The 18637-nt window shown below is 41.1% G+C and overlaps 2 protein-coding genes across 4 annotated transcripts in view; one reads left to right on the forward strand and one right to left on the reverse strand.

Moving 5' to 3' along the window:
* Window positions 1-3610, forward strand: part of RSRP1 (arginine and serine rich protein 1) — a 5283-nt gene extending 1673 nt beyond the window's left edge. Inside the window, exons 2-5 of one of the 2 annotated variants that reach the window (XM_046663535.1) lie at window positions 6-226; window positions 1032-1183; window positions 2480-2563; window positions 3145-3610. In XM_046663535.1, coding sequence (XP_046519491.1) covers window positions 6-226; window positions 1032-1183; window positions 2480-2563; window positions 3145-3264 — 577 coding nt within the window. In that variant the 3' untranslated portion in view covers window positions 3265-3610. The remainder of the gene's footprint in view (window positions 1-5; window positions 227-1031; window positions 1184-2479; window positions 2564-3144) is intronic. The other variant, XM_046663534.1, reaches the window with a different exon arrangement.
* A 4940-nt stretch (window positions 3611-8550) lies between these two features.
* On the reverse strand, window positions 8551-14426 carry LOC124240326 (pre-mRNA-splicing factor SYF2). 2 transcript variants are annotated; one of them, XM_046663290.1, is made up of 7 exons: window positions 14277-14426; window positions 13990-14100; window positions 11459-11584; window positions 10593-10710; window positions 10396-10486; window positions 9593-9688; window positions 8556-8945 (listed from the first exon to the last, which is right to left on the reverse strand). In XM_046663290.1, exons 1-7 carry the CDS (start codon window positions 14301-14303, stop codon window positions 8780-8782), a joined length of 735 nt encoding a protein of 244 aa, XP_046519246.1. In that variant the 5' UTR covers window positions 14304-14426; the 3' UTR covers window positions 8556-8779. The 2 variants fall into 2 exon arrangements, with proteins under 2 accessions (XP_046519247.1, XP_046519246.1); XM_046663291.1 differs by lacking the exon at window positions 13990-14100 and having other exon boundaries at window positions 8551-8945; window positions 14277-14374.
* Window positions 14427-18637: the final 4211 nt, after the last annotated feature.

Consider the following 18637-nt stretch of genomic DNA (forward strand, 5'->3'; position numbering starts at 1 on the left):
CAGAGGAAGTACCGGCGCTCCTCCCGCTCCTACTCGCGCAGCCGGTCTCCGTCCCGCCTCCGCCTCCGGGCTCCCGCGCGGGGCCGGGCCCGCAGCGGGTCCCGCCCGCGTGTCTGGTGGCGCTCCGGCTGCGGGCGCGCGGGGTCCCCGGCGCGGCGCCGAGCGTGGCGGGGCCGGTCCCGGACGCGGTCGCGGAGCCCGACGCCCTTCCGTCTGAGCGAGCGAGGTGAGGCCCCGCGCGCCCCGCGGCCGTGTGGCGTCCGTGCTGCCGTTTCATTGGTGCCTGCGATGTCGGTTCTGTGGGGAGCAGAGAGAACGTTAGCGGGCGAATAGTTAAAGCCGCGCTGCAGCTGGCGCCCGGTTTTGCGATGCGCGTTCTTTCCCCGGGGGTTAGACGTCCCCTGTGGGTGCTGAGGGGCTTGGGGTGGAGGAATCGTTTTTCTTAGTGGAGCCTTCGAAACGTTAGTGACTTAGTTTCCCCGCCCGAAGCTTCTGCTCAGTTCACTGTTGAAGGCGAAGAAGTGTGTCAGAACGGTCTTTTTAAATTTAGTAATACTGTATTACTGAGCAGAATTGGGTTTTGTTCGGGTATTTGAAACAAATGACTTGTGGCATCCGGGGTAGGATCGTGGAACAGAGAAAAGGATGTTCGGCTTAAGGAAGTCTGAAAGGGGACTCAGTGAGGTATCGGTATTGGTTCGTTAGTTGTGGCAGTGGTACCATATACAAAACGTTTCAGAAGAGCTTGATGTTTAGGACACGTATTTGAAGAGAAAGCAAAAACAGTATGTAATACAGCCTTCGGTAAGGAAAACTGAAAGCTAGTTGAGATTATTTAGGGATTTTTATTTTTCTCAACAAAAAGATGAGGTAGAGAACTTTGTTTCCGTGAATATATATATTTTATGTATGAAAACAAAAGCACTTAAACATCTTTCTGTTACTGTTTTAAATAAGACCGTTATTTTGTGCTTCTGAGTCCTCTTGGGGAGATAGCTGCAGGATTAATGAATGTCTGGTTTCTTTTGTAGATCGAATGGAGCTGTTAGAAATAGCAAAAGCCAATGCAGCAAAAGCTTTAGGAACAGCCAAGCTTGAATTGCCGGCTAGTCTCAGAGCGGTGCTTGTGTCTAAGGAGACTGACCGTGGAACAGCTGTACCGAACCGTGCCGCACAGTTTCAGGTAAGTATTCTACGGTTATCCAAACAAAATCTTTGGGAAGCTTCTGCCAGAAAGATCTGATTAGCCATTTTTATTTGATTTACCTTAGACGACTACTTGGAAAGGCTAGCTAAATATAGTTTGTTAAAATCAACAACAAAATCAAAATAACAGGACTGACGGTGCTAGACAGGATCTCCCCCATGGAAATGGGAGATTAATGAATTTTCAGTTGACACAGCACTAATTACATTCATAGTTGTAGCTGGTACTTTGGTGATTTCTATGTAGTTATGAAATTTTTTTAACTAGTCTTAGTATTTATCTGTAGTTTTCATTTGCAGTATTATGTTCCCACAAATTCTGTACTCAACATACAGTGTAGTTTATCTGCTTTATTTCTGTCTTATAGAAATCATGAATGTGGTCTCCAGACATTGATGAAGAAAATCTGTTGGTAATTGGTACATGGGCAAAAGCATCAGAGGTTTAACTAATTTGAAGGTTATGTTCATACACTGAAAACTTAGTTTTTTGTTGGTAGATCCATGTGCATGCTAGAATTTGGGACACGTACTACTTGGATAAGATACTGAAGACAGCTTTTGAAACTAAATGAAAGTACACTTTGTAATGGTGGGGCATCGATGATAGAGATGTCCCTTTCATAATATATGCAATATATTCCAGATGTTGTGAGAGATTACAGAAGAAGAGACCTGCTTCACTTGCAGATAAGTTTACTATGATTCTCCAGAAATTTGCAGCATGTGCATTGGCAAATTGCACTGTGCTTTTAAGTTAATTATGTGAAGGCCAATAGCATCCATAGCATTATGGTTTAAGGTAGTTAGGAATTGATGGAGTCCGTTAACACATGAAAGATGTGTTATCTAGGTGCACCTATCATTCAGACCCAGATGTTGGTTCTCTTTAAGTATTAGTACACAAGTAAGATCTTAATTGAGTTGCTTTTTCATTTATACAATTAGGTACGCAGCTGGCAAATGCCTTAGTTCTTTGAAACTAGGTATTTTCTGGTGTAACTAGACTTTCAAAGTTACTTGAATCTGTGTCAGGGGAATACAGTACTGCTTTATGGGGAAGAGTGTCTTAATTAAGCCTAATATTGAGTCAGTTTTGTTAGGGGGAAAACTCGACAGAGTGCTGTGTTGTTTAGGCCGTTAGCTATATGGTTAGACCCAACTTGATTTGTGTCTTTACAACTAAATTTATATATGGTTGGGCTGATTTTTATACAATACTATAAGCCAAGGGTATGGTTTTTTAAAAATATACTTTTTCTTACTTGTCTAGCTGCCGGAAAAGCTAACAGAAGATGGAACCAAAAATCCCAATGAAAAGTCTTCCCAGCAAAAAAGCATAGCTTTTAGCTCTAATGTAAGTATATGTAAGCATTAACCGCTGAAAATTGGACCTAGAACATGGTTCTGTTATGGGGGCTTTTATTTTTGTTGGAAGGCTCATTGTTCTTATCTTTGTGGTGATAATTGTGGTTACTAAGACACTTGATAAATAGACTTAATCTTTTTTTTTATATATTTTTTTGTGCTACTTTTACAAGTGACTAATACACTGGGCGCTTTCTGTATCTAATATCCACATTCTCAGTTTCAATATTTTCTCTTGTTTTAAATATTCCCCTTGTTGAAATATTTGAAAAGTGAATTTCAGGATACTCTGTAATCAGAATCTTCTAAAATTAGCTAAGGGCTTAAAAAATGAAATCTCAAAACTTTCTTGTACACCTCACTATTGTAATATACCCTGCATATGTCTGATTTCTCAACTTTACAGTTTGAATCAAGTTAGAAATGTGGTCTATACTTTGCATTTGGTTGGTGTCTCTTAGGTTTCAATCTTAAATGGAATTATTTAATGTATTTTGTAAAAACCAAATATTTGAAGTATGTACAAATATTTGTGTTTAGGAAGCTGACTTAAGAATTTGTTTCTTACAGGATTCTGTGGCAAAGCCAATGCTTCAGAAATCAGCTAAAGCTACTGCTGAAGAGACCCCCTCAGGATCCCCAAAAATAAATCTGAAAAAAAGTCCATATGGACTGTGGATACCTGTCTAAAAAAGAAAGCTAAAGAAAAGCTAAGGTGGTCTGAAATGCACTTTATCGCAAGTTTGTGTTTTTAGCATTATTCCATCCGTGAGCCATTTAGTGGTAATTGGCAAAGTCACAGTGACAGAAAAAGATGTGAATACTTAATATTTAAATGTCAGCATTTCTCTTGCAGATATGAGATAGCACAAATGGATCAGAGGTTATGTACAGGTAGGAGCCTTATATATATATATATATATATACTTATAAATGTTCTGTATAATATCGATTGGTTTATAGAGGTGAAATTTATAAGACAAACACAGTAATTGAACTGTGTTGTATATATTTGTTAATAAAGTTCTTGTTTTTATTGTTTTGTCATTTTATTATGATAGAGTACATAATGGGTCTTTATTTAATGAAGAAGAATAAGGTATCTCTTGTTTAAAGCCTTGCTAATCCCAAATCCAAATCCGGGGACCGACAGCACAGGGCACTGACCTCACCTAGGAGTTGGTGAGAAAGGCTGGGTCTTACGTTCCCACCCTAGACCAGAATTGGAACCTGAATCTTAACAAATATTCCCAGCTGATCTGGATACTCATTAAAATTTGAGAAATTTGGTCTAAAATTGATGAAATACTGGCAGTGTTATGCTGGAAGAGTTACTCTGAGCTTCAGGGCAGGAAACTCAGAGAGCTTGAATTGGAAATACCTCATGGAATTAGGAAATCTGTGAGGTTTAGTTGCATTTCTTTATTATGCTTTAAAAAGTATTCTAAATATTAAACATCAGTTTGAAATTCTTTAATGCTGCTGTAGCTAGGAAGGACTTTAAGCACATATAATTTTAAAAATGAATATTATACTTACCTATGAACTGAACAGATCCTGAATTAGCTGATCTAAATAAAGTGATTACAGATTTCCATAGTTTTTGCCCATTAATACATATTTGTGGACACCAAAATTCAAGAAAGACGAGCCACTTTTAGATTATCTGTGCAAGTGTTAATTGACTTAATAGATCAGATGTTTGAACTGAATGTAAAATACCAGCTTAATGAAGTTATTGTTCCTATGTGCTAGGCCTTAGCAGGAAAACAAGTCTGCTAGAATCTGGTTGAAAAATAAAAATCCTAGTAGACTAAGAACATGCATGAGGTTTTTAGTGATCTTTTGACTACAATCTAGTTTCTAAGTATGAGTATGATTTTCTTTTCTACTCTCTTCCTCTTTTGCCACCATCTTGAACATCCTCCTAAATTTAGAAGGTAATCAGATCGATTTCCAGTAGGCAGGGGTAACAAATTAGAGAGTAAAATGGGCAGAATACTAGAGGCAAAACGACAAATAGCTCAAAAGACAAACCCCCAGAGATTAGATGAATAGATTCTTAAGCGGAAGTTGCCTTTTCTAAAAAGGTGTTGAAGGTCCTAGTGAAACTTGATAAATTGCTATTGACTAAAGTTGTGCTGTCCAGTATTTCACCTGCAGTCTCCAATAATAGCCACTAGCCACAAGCGGTTGCTTAAAATTCAGTTCCTCAGTCTTTGTAGCCACTTCTCAAGTGTTCAATAGCCCTATGTGGCTAGTGGGTATCATATTGGAAAGTATAGATAATAGAGTATCTCTATCAGAATATTGTGTTTGATAAAACTGCTCTAAAAAAAATTTGACCCCATGAAAAATGGAAATATACAATGACTTGGATATGTACGTTCATGGATATATAGTTCCTGTTAACTATCATTTATATAGCTTTGGTCACATTCTCATTGTGACCAGCAGCACTTGGTTTGAACAAGGGGAATTTCCTGGAAGAAAGAGTTGTGCTTTGGGTAGGCATGTTTATTTCACATCTAGGCTCACAACAAGCTATTGGGAGGGTATCGTCTTCTAAAGAAATAGGAACGTCTATGTGGTTAGGTTCCTTTTTATTGTGGGGAGACCTGAGAATATTGGTATCCTGGCTTGGTTACAGCAAAGTCCAAGAAAACATCAGGATTGGCTTCAGATTTGTAACTGAAAATGTGGTTAAACTGAACACCCTATTAGTGTCATTAGTTGGTGTATATTCCTTAGCAAAGTTGCAGAACTCAAGGATTTCCTTGCAAAGGAGACTTTTGAAATGAATTGACATAATACTAGAATCTTCTTTTTATCTACCCGGCAGTAGAAAGCACCTGCTCTTATTACGACCTGTGCTCAAATGCTAGCCCTTAACAGCTCAGTGACCGGGCTAGTCATGGAACTTCTTTAGCCAAACCCCTTTGTGTAGTAATGTGTCGCTTAACAACAGGGATATGTTCTGAGAGATGCTGCTTTAGGGCATTTCACTGTTGTGGGAACATCATAGAGTGTCCTTACACAAACTTAGTATAGCCTACTACACACCTATGCTGTACGTACTCATCTTGTAGGACCGCTGTCATATGTGTGGTCCATCGTGGTGCACATGTGCGTGACTGTATATGAGAGGTTTGGCTAGTTGCTATGGATATGTGCCACTTCTGAGGTTCACTTCTACAGTGATCTTTCTCTTCAGCCTCCATCACCATTAGCTTCTCCTTCAGCCTGGTAACGTGCTTGAGACTTCCGTTTCCTCTTTCATTCCTCTTAGTCTTGGCTCTTTTTCTCTTTACTACTCAGTATCCTGAAAAAGAGTATAGTTTCTTTTGTTTTTTCTGCTTTTTCTCCCCAATTCCCCCTCAGTATGTAGTTGTGTATTTTAGTTGTGGGTCCTTTTAGTTGTGGGTCCTTCTAGTTGTGGCATGTAGGATGCCACCTCAACATGGCCTAACGAGCGGTGCCATGTCCCTGCCCAGGATCTGAACCCTGGGCTGCCAAAGCAGAGCGTGCGAACTTAACCACTCAGCCATGGGGCTGGCCCCAAAAGTATAGTTTCTTTCCTATCTCCATTTTTTTTGATAATCAGTCCAAGTCCCAGCAGTCTTTGTCGAACTTGACCTTGTTGGTTGGGTGTGGCAGGACTACTGTTTAGTCTCTCCCAGGCTTTGTAATACAGCAGATAATTGATGGTGTGTGCAGACCCCTAGACTGGCTGTCATCACGTAAGTGGTGTGCAGTTGCCCAGGTGTGATACCCTGTTACTACATAATCTGTGGACAATAGAACAAGGTGGTGCCGATTGTAAGAAATTATGCCAAGAGACTAGATTCAGTGCTGTCCAAAAGAAAGAGCCACATTGAAAAAGGTAAAAGGTGAATTATTTACCCTAGTATATCTAAAATATTTCAACATTTAATATAAGAAATATTGTGATATTTTACTTTTTTTGGTACTAGATACTGTGATCCAGTGTGTATCTTACACTTTAAAACACACCTCAGTTTGCCCTAGCCACATTTCTTTTTGTTTTGGAGGAAGATTAGCTCTGAGCTAACATCTGCCACCAATCATCCTCTTTTTGCTGAGGAAGACTGGCCCTGAGCCAACATCCGTGCCCATCTTCCTCATGGGGTGCCTGCCACAGGGCCTAGGTCGACACCTGGGATCCAAACTGGCGAGCCTTGTGCTGCTAAAGCAGAAGGTGTGGACTTAACTGCTGCGCCACGGGGCTGGCCCCCCAGCCACTTTCAAGTGATCGACAGTCGTATATGGTGGGTGGGTGCTGCTTGGGAAAGCACGGTCCTAGACAGGTTCAGGTGTCATGCTCTGCTTTTTCTTAAGGTCCCCAAACTGACTAGAAGCAGCCATGCTTACGGACCTCACTGCAGCATGTTGTCCTTTGGTTTTCTTGGCTGAAAACATCTATGAAGCTTATCTGGTAAAATAAAACTTGTTCTTATGAGTGCTCACCTTTTACTGTTTCTCTATGGAGTCCTTTCTCAAAATGTTCTCATTCAGGGATTTACATGCATTTGTCTTTTTTTCTTTAACCTCTTCCATTTTCTACACTGTTTGTCCTTTGCCCACTATTAGGATTCTGTCCCTGACTTACTCCCTCTACAAGCTCTCTTGCCAGTTTCCTGCACTTTCTTCCTTATGTACCATCTACTAACTAAAGATTACCGGTTTTCTGAGCTCATTTTCAGTGCCTAGCCCTGGCTCTTCAGAATGAACCGTTCCTATGCTGAGCTGCTTGTAGTATTGCCTGTTTGAATTAGTGGCTTTGCCATCCACGCAGTCATCTTCAGAGTAGTCCGCAAATCATACCAACATCTGCTGTTTTGGTTGAAGCTGCGTGGCTGCTGGGAGGGGCTTTTCTCTGGAGAAATCCTGTTTTTCCTTGAAACCCCGGTCAATATGATCTCTGTGAAACCTATTGCTCTTAATCTTTCCCTCCCCTCCTTTCTTTTCCCTTAGTACAAAGGTATTAAATGCTTCTTTGAAAATAGTGGAGAGCAAAACTGTGGCGGATTATTACTTTGATAAGATTGGGCAACATAGGTGTGTATTTGTCTCAAATTACTTGAAAAAGTAAGTCAAATTACCACCTCTATTTCCATTCCCAAGAGGCAATCACTGTAAATACTATGCTGTACATCCTGGATTTTTTTTCTATGCCTATACAAACCTCTTTCTATAGATCTGTTATGGGCATCTTTTCATGTTACTATAGATCTGCCTCATTCGATAACTGAATGAGTGTACCGTAATGTTAAAATGTCCCTATTCACAGAACATTGGCTATCTTTATCAATGGCACTTATATATATTACCATCTTCATCAGCCCATCATTCAGTAAGGCAGAGCTTCCTACTGGCGTGCCCACCTTATTTATCCCAAACCTGGTCATGTCTCTATTCACATAACATGGCACAGGCAGACAACCTGCTTCACTTTTATGGGATACTCCTGACTTCAGGTTTTCTGTCCTATATTTCCCATAATTACTACTCAAACCACATGTTCTAATTTTTTGTTCCAGTTGAAATAAGGTTAAAATGCCAATTAGGGCTTTTTTTAATACCAAATTGTATGATCTATGTTTTAATAATACTTTGACCAAATGTTTTAATTTACTTTCTTCCGAGAGATGTTTGCTGTTTGAAAGATGGCCTATTTACAAAATGCCATCAGAGGATCAGTCTCTTGCTTTCTATGCGTGTACCATAAATGCACCTGGGTCATGGACAGAACATGGGACAGGCAAGCACCTGGTAAGTCACGAATTCTGGGGAGGAGGGGCTAGGGTGAATTCCCAGTAGCCACTGTCACTTTCCTTTCCCTACCTACCATAGCTTACGAGGAAAATTAGTACCAATCTAGCACCCCACCTCTGGAGCTCCCAAGTTCAACCCTAGGTGAAGGCAAATGTATGACAAATTTCAGGATGATGATGACTCACTTGTTTGTAGCTAAGAATTTTAAGCCCAGTAGGGAACACACGTTAAGCACACACTTTGTGTTTAACACGAGACAGGTTTTTTTAAACAAGAAAATAATAAATATATAAGCATGAAAATACATAGACATTCAGAGAATAATTCTTTTTACAAAGTAGAAAAGGAAAGATATAGACCGAGTCCTGGTTTACTGGTACAATTTGGCAGTCAAAACAGTTCCGGAAGATTAGACCGCAGTTCCTCTTTCCAAATTCTGTTTAATTTCAGCTGTATATTTCCCATAGAATCTTTCTGCCTTCTTGTTGAATTTAGCATTCCTTTCATTAATGTAGTCGATATCCGCATCATCATTATAAGGACGTCTCCGGCTGTATTTGTCTCGTTTTTCAATTCTGTAATGGAAACAAATACACAGAATTCAAAGCTGCTTTCTTTTTTGGTCTTAATAGTTAAGACTGAAAGCAATCTTTTTTTTCTTGGTTGAGGAAGATTAGCCCTGAGCTAACATCTTTGCCAGTCTTCCTCTATTTTGTATGTGGGTCGCTGCTACAGATTGGCTGACGAGTAGTGTAAAGTCTGCAAGGATCTGAACCTGCGAACCCAGGCCACCAAAGCGGAGCTTGCCGAACTTAACCACTACACCATGGGGCTGGACCCTGAAAGCATATCTTTAGAAGGGCATTCTACAAAGAGATAGGTTCAAGGAGCTTTCTTGAATTTAATTTTATAAGTGAACAGTACCATCAGATCATCTGGTGTGAAGTTTGCGAGATAACCCAGGTTGATGCTGAAATATAAGGGCAGTGATACATTACACTACTTTGAGAGAATTTTTTTATTTTACTCTATTGATTCTGCCTAATAAGTACACCATTCAAAACAAATATAAAAGTGATGGTGAATGGGACCATTCTTCAAACTAATAATTTAAGTGTTCCTTAATTTCTGTCCAGTTGCTATACTTCAAGACTATGAAGTTAATTTTGTCAGTAGGCCTGAAATCAGTACTAAATCTTTAGGTTGCCTTTGTAGTACTTACTGCTTTTCCAAGTCTGTGACCATCCTGTCAATTTCCTCTGTGGAAGGCACGTGCGTTCCATGAAGAAGACTGTTGGATGTTGGGTAGAACTCTCCGCTGAGACAGAGCAAGGTGATGAGTAACACTGTAAAGATACACTTTAGAACTAGACAATGTTGAGTGGTCAAAAATGGAAATCTTTGGGATCATATTTGATTTCAAAGACACAGAATTCAGACTTGGAAAAAGGCATTTAAGAAATCATCTACCCCAGTGCCCAAATGAGTTGGCTGAGGACCAGAGGTTAATGGACTTACCCAATTAAGTTCACTCAGTGGGAGAGGCTGAACGAGAACACTGAGTGCTGTAAAATTTACAACTCTCTCCACTCCACTATTGATATTAAAACAGTCTACGTTAAGCACACTACCTGCCTTACATAATTAGGGAAAGAAAGAGTGCAGTTTAGTGCTGCTTAACTGCACATTATGAAAGTAGGTATCCTCCACAAGTAAGGGACATAGTGAAAGCAACAGTAATAATCATGATGATGACAGCTGACACATATACAGTGCTTACCATGTGCCAAGCACTGATTAAGTGCATTGTATGAATTCTTTTAACCTTTACAATAACGCTTTGAGGTAAGCACTATTTCCTGTACACAGATGGGGAAACTGAGGGAGAAAAATCATGTGACACAGCTAGTAAGTGGTAGAGCCAGGACCCAAGGCCAAGAAGCAAAGTTCCAGAATCGGCACTCTTAAAAGTCAAGTCCTTCTAGTAACATACAAGGAATACACTATTAAATCACATAGACTTACTGCTTTTCTCTCAGTCTTTCGTATGTTTCCATGTCAGGTTTGATCTGCTTGGTCAGCCGATGATACTGACGTAACTGGGCAGCAGCATAATCTAAAGACACGAGAACCACAGACTGTGTTGATGTTGGGGTATTATTAAACCTGTTACTAAATAGGCCATTAATAGGCCCATTCAATAAAGTAAAAGCCAATTTTACCTGAAAATCCCAGATCGGGGTTTTTCCTCTTCTTTTTCCTCTCCCATCTTTCTGCATCTTCTGCGCTGATCTCTAGCAACTTCACTTTCTCATAGTCCTCTCCTCTTGCTGCACACTCCTAAAAAGAAGGAAAAACCATTAGCTCTATTATATAATTCCTTTTAAATCAAGAAAGCCCTGCCGACTGCCATCAAGAATGTAAGTTGACTAACTTACAAAGAAAATTGTGGAATTTGCTATGGTCTGTAAGAAGTAATACATCTATAACACTGCCACCAAAAATAGCTGTGGTGGACACAGGTGTCCATCAAAATCCTTTCTTCTGTCCTTTCTGGGCTCATGGCTGCCCATTTTGCAACTTCCCTTGCAGTTGGATGAGGCCAGGTGACTTAAGCTTTCAACAAAAAAGAGAAGTGCTGAGGGCTGCTTCCGAGGTCACACCTTAAAACCACAGCTGTGCCTCTTTCTACACCATTCCACTTTGTGCTGGCTGGAACTTTCAACAACCCAGCTTTGCCCATGCAGACACTCGACAATGTGCTAGGGAATGGAGCAACAGTGGAACGGACACTTGTATGGAATTCTGACTTGGGCTGCTCAGCTGAGAACTGATACGAGAGACTAATAAGCTTTACTGTTTATTTTTGGAGCTTTTGTTCCTATAGCTTAGCCTTTTACCCTAATATACATTGCTTATCTGGCTCTGTGTGCCAGTGTTCTAAATGTTTTACAGATTTTATTCTCACGACTCCTTGAGGTACAGAAGAGGAAACCAGGGCCAGAATGCTTACCTACTGTGCTATATATTGCCTCAATGAAACAATGTTTGACTTCACAGCTTATGAGGATGGCAAAATTACACTTACTTTTTTCTTTTCTTCTTCCTGCAATTCCCATTCCAAACGAGCTTTTTTAGCTTCCCAGTTTGCCGGTAACTTAAGTCTTTTATCTTCCTCCACAACTTCCTGGTGATTTAGTTTTCGAGCTTCATTCTACCACCAGCACACACAAAGTTTGTCAGCATAAGTATGGAAATAAATCCAAACAGATGTTACCTGTCTTCTTGTATGATAGGTCATCCAAAGCAGACTTTTGGACTTTACCCTGAAAGGAGGGGAGTAGAGAATTTTGTGTGTGTGTGTGTGTTGGGGGGGATGTTATGTAGGGGGCGGAAATCAGGTAAACAACTGTACCTATACCTTTATATATGATTTTACTGCCTTCAGGAAACAATGTGGTAAGGATGCGAAGAGCAATGGTTTGGAGTAAGCAGGCCTGAGGGATATACTGACTTGACTCCTCTCTGGCTGTGCGATGTAAGCAAGTGTCTTAGGATTTGACTCAAACAGCTTTCCCAAAGTATGTTTCAGTGTACAGAGGCACTTGAGAGGATTTTAGATGCTACTGAACGACAGTGAGTCATATGCTGAGAAAGGGATGCCACTGTCTTTCCTCTCAATTCAAACTGGGCTGAAGACAGTCTCAGCGCCTGATGGGTTTAACACCTCTAGAAACACTTCCTTTAATCTCCCTTTTTAAAAACAAACGGGATAGGAGACAGCATCCGAATGCAACCCACAAAATCCAGACTCTGGGAAATGACAGAAAAAACAATCTGTTTTTTCCCACCAAACAAAACAACACCCCCAACCAAAACAAACAAAACACAAAACTCCAAAAAAAGGAAAAAGATGGAAAGAGAACCTATAGACTAAAAAAAGATTAAAATTAAAAATTCCCATTTGAAATTGGAATAGTAAGTAAATTTAAACAGTAATTTAAAGAATAACACAAAACAAGTAGACAGGTGGTGAGACTTAGTGTATACACCGTGAAGGTGCTATGAGGACTCCAACCTAAATCCCCCATTGTCTATGAAGGTCAGAAAGTTTTTAGGTCACAGAATTAGTGGCAGAGTTAGGCCAAGAACCCAAATTTCCTGATTTCTAGCTGTTCTTTTGTGCCTATAAATATTTCAATATCTCTTTAGCCACAATATCCTCCTCCTCCTCCCAAAATAATTAATTCCTTAATATCAAATATCCTGTCAGTGTTCACATTTTCCTGATGGTGTCATAGGTGTTCACTATTATTTTTATAGTTTGAACCAGAATTCAGACAAATTCCTCAGACTGCAATTAGTCAATACATCTCTTGTGGTTTATTTAATCCATAGTTTCCTTCTCCATCTTTTTTACCCTTTGCTTTTTTGGGGAGTATGAAAAAAAAATGACCAGGTTGACTGTCCTATAGTTTCCCAAAGTGGATTTTGCTAGTTGCCTCCCTGAGAGGTCCCTTAACATATTCCTTTGATCCCTGTATTTTCTGTAAGTTGGTTATTAGATTTAGCAGAGTCATCCAATTCAGGTTAAATTTCTTCTTAGCAAGTCTTACATGAAGCTGTTGTTATGTATTTCTATAAGGAGACACATAATCTGATTTTCTCCCTTTTTGTGATGTTCACAGCCATTAATTACTACCGAGATACGGTGATTCATTAAAGATTGCAAAAGGGTGATGTTCTAATTATATATGATTGCTTCTTCGCATATCATCTGGCCTCCTATTCTTTATACAGTAGTTCAAGCAAATTAAGTATGTGTGTTCGACTAGTTTTTAGAATTGAGTTTTTCTGGGGAAATGGAGATAACTACCCTCCCCACACATACCCTCGTCTCCAGGGCAGCCAGCCGCCTGCTGGCCTCCTGTCCTAATGAGGACTCTTCCTCTGCACTGTACCTACTGCCTGGACGCTCTTCCCCCAGCTCCTTTAATGTCTGCTATTGTCCTAGTCATCTTTCAAGCAGCTTAGTTGTCACCTCAGTCTTCAGTTCTCAGTCGTCTTCTCTGCACTTTTGAGGTACTTTGCTCCTCTCTAAATGGCATTACCAAGTTGTGGGAGTCATTATTGGTTATGGACCTGCCTCCATAACCAGGCGAAAGACTTCCCTTTGGACTACTAGATCCACCCTATCTAGTTGGCTGTCGCACCCCAGAGGCGGGGGAGGACGGAGACGACGCTGGGGATGAATCAGTGATTGGCAACTCGTTTGTGACAGACTAATTTTTTCCATCTCTGACCTGCAGTATCCCCCTCCATAGAAAGAAGGGTTTGATAAAGTCACTTGCACTGTGATAAAGTCACACTGAGGGTGTGAGAAGTTGCGTAAAAAACACCAATGTCTGGTTCCAGAAAGTGATCAAATCAGAGACCTGGAAGTGAGGCCTGAAGCATGCGTCCTTTGAAGAGTTCTAAGCGATTCCACTGTGCGGCGGGGTAGAGAACCACCGGGACTGAGCCCTCATCCAGCTCCGCGCTGCTCGGCTCCCTCGTCCCTCCGCACACGCGCACGGGCCTGGCCAGGGGACCGTCCCGGCCGGCCTCCGGGCCACTCACCCGTTTCAGGTGCAGCTCCCGGAATTTGCGCAGTCTCTGCTCGCGCTTCTGGGCGGCCAGCTCCCGGGCCGCCGCGAGGGGAGGCTCCTCCTCCGCGCCGCCCACCGGCCCCTGCGGCGAGGAGGGCCGGCTTGAGGCGGGGCCGGCTCCGAGGCTCCCGACGGCCCGGGCCGGGCCCTCGCCGCCACCCGACGCCCCAGTGTCCGCGCCCCGCTCCCTCCCGGCATCGCCTCCAGCCTCAAACGTTCCCGTGCGCCCCCAACCCCGGGGCAGAACCTGCCACCCACCTTCTCAGCCTCACCCGCCGCCGCCATCACACGGCTGCGCTTTTGCCCCCAGATTTCCGGCGACAACAAATAAGTTTACCGACTGTGCTCACTTCCGGCGGCCGGCAGCCACAGGTTTCGGGAGGGGACCCCGCCCCCGGCCGAGGAACCATCCCCGCCCTCGCGGCCCCAGCGGTACCCGATTGGGTCGGGCCTGTGCGCAGGCGCACTGAGGGGGGACACCGGGGCAACGCGGGGGACACCGGAGAGAAGGCTGGGCACTGGCGTGTCGGCGTACGTTGTTGGGATGGTAAAGGGAAGTAAGGGGAAGCGGGATAAATGGAAGAAACCACCAAATGTGTGAGAAAGTAACCCAAAGCACAGGGTGTGCCCATGCAGTGACCAGCCTTGTAATTCAAATCTCTGATTACTCAACCCAAAGTAGGCCCCCGGTCACCATCACCGTCCTATTTTAATTTCTGCATAGCAGTTTACTGGCTCCTCGCTCAGTACAACGTAAGCCCCAGGAGAACAGGGTCTATTTCTACCTTGTTCACAACTGATTCTCTGCGCCCCGAACTACCTGGTCCAGAGTATGAATTAATTTCGTATTGTTGAAGGAAGGAAGGAAGGAAAAAATTGACTTGGGGTATTTGAGATCTCTTCCTCAAGCATCTCCATGATGCAAAAGATTTCTTGGGTTCACTTGAGGTTTTGACTTTCTTCTCCAAATTCTGCGTAGAACACGATTCTTCATATATCTACCCATTCTTTCAATAATGAACTGTATAACCATTCTCAGTTATTTAACTCACCTATTCTTTGGTTCACATCTAGGAAAAAGAAATGACAAAGCAATATTCGTGTCAAAGAGTAGTTTAGGACAAAATAGATAATATATGTGAAGTATTTGTGACTGGCGCCTGGCCCACAGCAAATGATGAGTAATTGTTGACTTTTACCAGTCGGGATGAGATGTGTCCCCCTCCTGCCTGAGATTTCCTTATGTCTTTCCTCAGGGAAGCCCTAACCCCACCTCCTGAAGGGTCAGTTTCCCCTGTTATAGCTCTTCATACTTTCTTTTTTCCCGTGCTTACATAAATGTAATTGAATAAGTGTGGAATTGCTTGTTCAATGCAGTTGCTTTAAGTAAGACAAGTTTCTTAACCACTGTTAAAATAGCAAATCTAGCAGAGTCATAGGCTTTTATTTTTTCTATATTATGGATGATTTGACAGAGCAATCTTACAAGTATTTATATTCTTTAGAAATACAGAAATGTCAATTACAAAGTTATTTTCAGTAGGATCACTTAACAGAATTACAGGTTTTGAAGTATAGTTTATCAGTCAGAGTCCTACACACTCAAATTAAGTAATTAAGGAGAGTTGAATAAAGGGACTGTTTACAAAGTTGTAGACTGGGTTAAGAGAAACCAACAAAAGAGAGGGAAGCATTCCAGGATGAGCAATGGGGGAGCCATTGCTACCCTTCTCCTCAAGAGGCAAGGGGAGGGAGCAGGAATGGGAAGGATAGGATGGGAGAAGGCCTTCAGACAGAAGCTGTGATCAAGGAAATGAAGCCAACCCATAGTCCAGCCAGAGAATAAATATCCTGGCCTCACTTCTTCCGGATCTCTGATCTTCTGTAGGTGCCACTCATTGGCAGGGCCCAATGAGAAGAGAGCAATAAGCAACAGAGCTTACTGATGCAGTCCATGCGGGCTTGTGCTCACGGGCACAGAACAGGGTAGAGACTGGTGGAGAGTGGTTCTAAAGGAGTGAACACAAAGTATTTAGCACAATTCTTTTTATGGGCCATGGTAACAATCTAAAAGAAAGGTTGAAGTCTTAGTAGAACTCTTTGTTCGAGTTATATTTACATTGATTTATTAACAAAGAACAGAACAAGTTGTGTGGCCAGTTGAATTTTCCAAGATGGTGGAAAATCTTCCATCCTATGTACTGTTCTTAGAATGTGACGTTGTGCTTTTTTGTCTAGTAAAATGTCTTTGTTCCGCTCCCTTCTGCCTATAAAAATCTTTCATTTTGTAGGATCCTCAGAGCTCCTTTCTGTCTGCTAGATTGGATGCTGCCTGATTCATGAATCGTTGAATAAAGTCAATAAGATCTTTAAAATTTACTCAGTTGAATTTTGTTTTTAACATTATGCTGATTCTCTTATATCTCTTCCAGAGATAAGTTAATTATGAAGATTCATATTTTTTTAAGGCCAGGCTTGGTAATTTTGTTAATTTGTGTTATTAGCAAATTGGCAATATAGAACTCATTTTTACTTGTAGAAATACAGAAAAGAATGAATAGGATTAAAAAACAAATGAATAAAGCAAACAAATCAGAAACAAACTCATAGATACAAAGAACAAACTGGTGGTCACCAGAGGGGACAGAGGTGGGGATATGGGCCAAATAGGTGAGGGGATTAACAGGTGCACACTTCCAGTTATAAATAAATAAGTCATGGGGATGTAATTACAGCATAGGGAACATAGTCAATAATATTGTAATGACTGTTTATGGTGACAGATGGTTACTAGACTTATCATGGTGCTCACTTTGTAATGTATACAATGTCGAATCGCTGTTGTAGTCCTGAAACTAATACAATATTGTATGTCAACTATACTTCAACTTAAAAAAAAAAGAATGAATAGGATTCTTAAAACAGTAAAATAAGAAACATACTAGCACTTCTCTTCCCCAATGTCCATCTGCCTTCCTAGGGAAGTCCAAGATCTCTGAGGCAAGTGTCCCCCGACCACTTCTCTATGCCACCTGGACCCATCTCAGGGTCTGGCTCTGAATAAACATTAAAGAGAAGAATGGAAAAAAATTCCATCAATGCTGCCTCAGAATATCTGTGAGCCCAGCAGACAGAGCCCCCCAAACCAATTTAACTCTCCTTTTCCCCTCCATTTCTTCCCTTCCAGCTTCACCCTGGGGACTGTCAGTTATACCAAAATATGATATTACTTCCTCAGGACACATTTCAAAATCTTCTTGAGCATAGGGGAAATTAACCGGTTCTGAAGTCTCTGTGACAGTTTTGAGATTTTTCCCATAATAAACATCCTGTATACTAGTATATACACACCGGTGCTTTTATTTCTGTAGGACAGATTCTCAAAAGTGGGTCTACTGAGTTAAAGGGCTCATATAATTTTAATAGATGTTGTTGATGAAATTTTCCGAAAGGTTGTAGCAATTCTCATTCCTACCAACAATGCTTGGAAGTGCAGCTTTCTGGAATCTTCTCTATTATTTGATTTCATTTGTCTTTTTATTTTTTGTCAATCTTGAGAGGCATAAAACCACATATAATTGTTTGGTTATTTTATAGAACAAATTTATTTTTTTTTTTAAAGATTTTATTTTTCCTTTTTCTCCCCAAAGCCCTCTGGTTCATAGTTGTCTATTCTAGTTGTGGTCCTTCTAGTTGTGGCATGTGGACGCCGCCTCAGCGTGGCTTGATGAGCGGTGTCATGTCCGCGCCCAGGATCCGAACCGGTGAAACCCTGGGCCACTGAAGCGGAGCATGTGAACTTAACCACTCAGCCACGGGGCCTGCCCCAGAACAAATTTATTATTTATTCAAAGTGGATAATGTGTTTATTCTTTCTTTTTCCTTCCCAAAGCCCCAGCACATAGTTGGATATTCTAGTTGTGAGTCCTTCTAATTCTTCTACGTGAGCCACTGCGTCAGCATGGCTACTGACAGACGAGTGGTGTGGTTCCATGCCTAGGAACCAAACCTGGGCCGCCGAAGCAGGGCACACCCAAGTTTAACTACTAGGCCATCAAGGCTGGCTCTAATTGTTTTAATTTTCATTTCCTGACTGTCAATGATATTATTTTCCCCTATTTTGTGAGATAGGAATCTAATTTTGTTTTGTCCATATTCCAGCCAATGATAAAAGCACTATTTATTTTATTCTACAAAACACCATTGTCCCACTGAATCTATCTGTGAATTTTCTATTCTTTTCCATTGATTTGTCATTTCCTACGTGCAAATGTTCATTACTGAACATTACTATTAAGTTTTAATTCCTGGTAAGACAAATCCCTTCTCAGTATTTTCTATTCAAAAAGACTCTTGGCAGTTCTCAGTTTTTCTATACAAACTTTAAAAATTAATTTTTAATTTTGGAATTGGAAATATATTCATATGGTTCAAAAAATATATATATAACAGATTATCACTGATATTCGCTTCCTGTCTATTCCTCCTCAGATCTTTATGCAAAACAAAAATACATTCTGGTAACATTAACCCTACACACTACCCCCCTAAATGTAGCATACTATATACACAGTTCTGCACCTTGCATTTTATATTTAGTATATTTTGAAGATCTTTCC

Source organism: Equus quagga, chromosome 5 (genome assembly GCF_021613505.1).
Source record: "Equus quagga isolate Etosha38 chromosome 5, UCLA_HA_Equagga_1.0, whole genome shotgun sequence".
Taxonomy (NCBI): domain Eukaryota; kingdom Metazoa; phylum Chordata; class Mammalia; order Perissodactyla; family Equidae; genus Equus; species Equus quagga.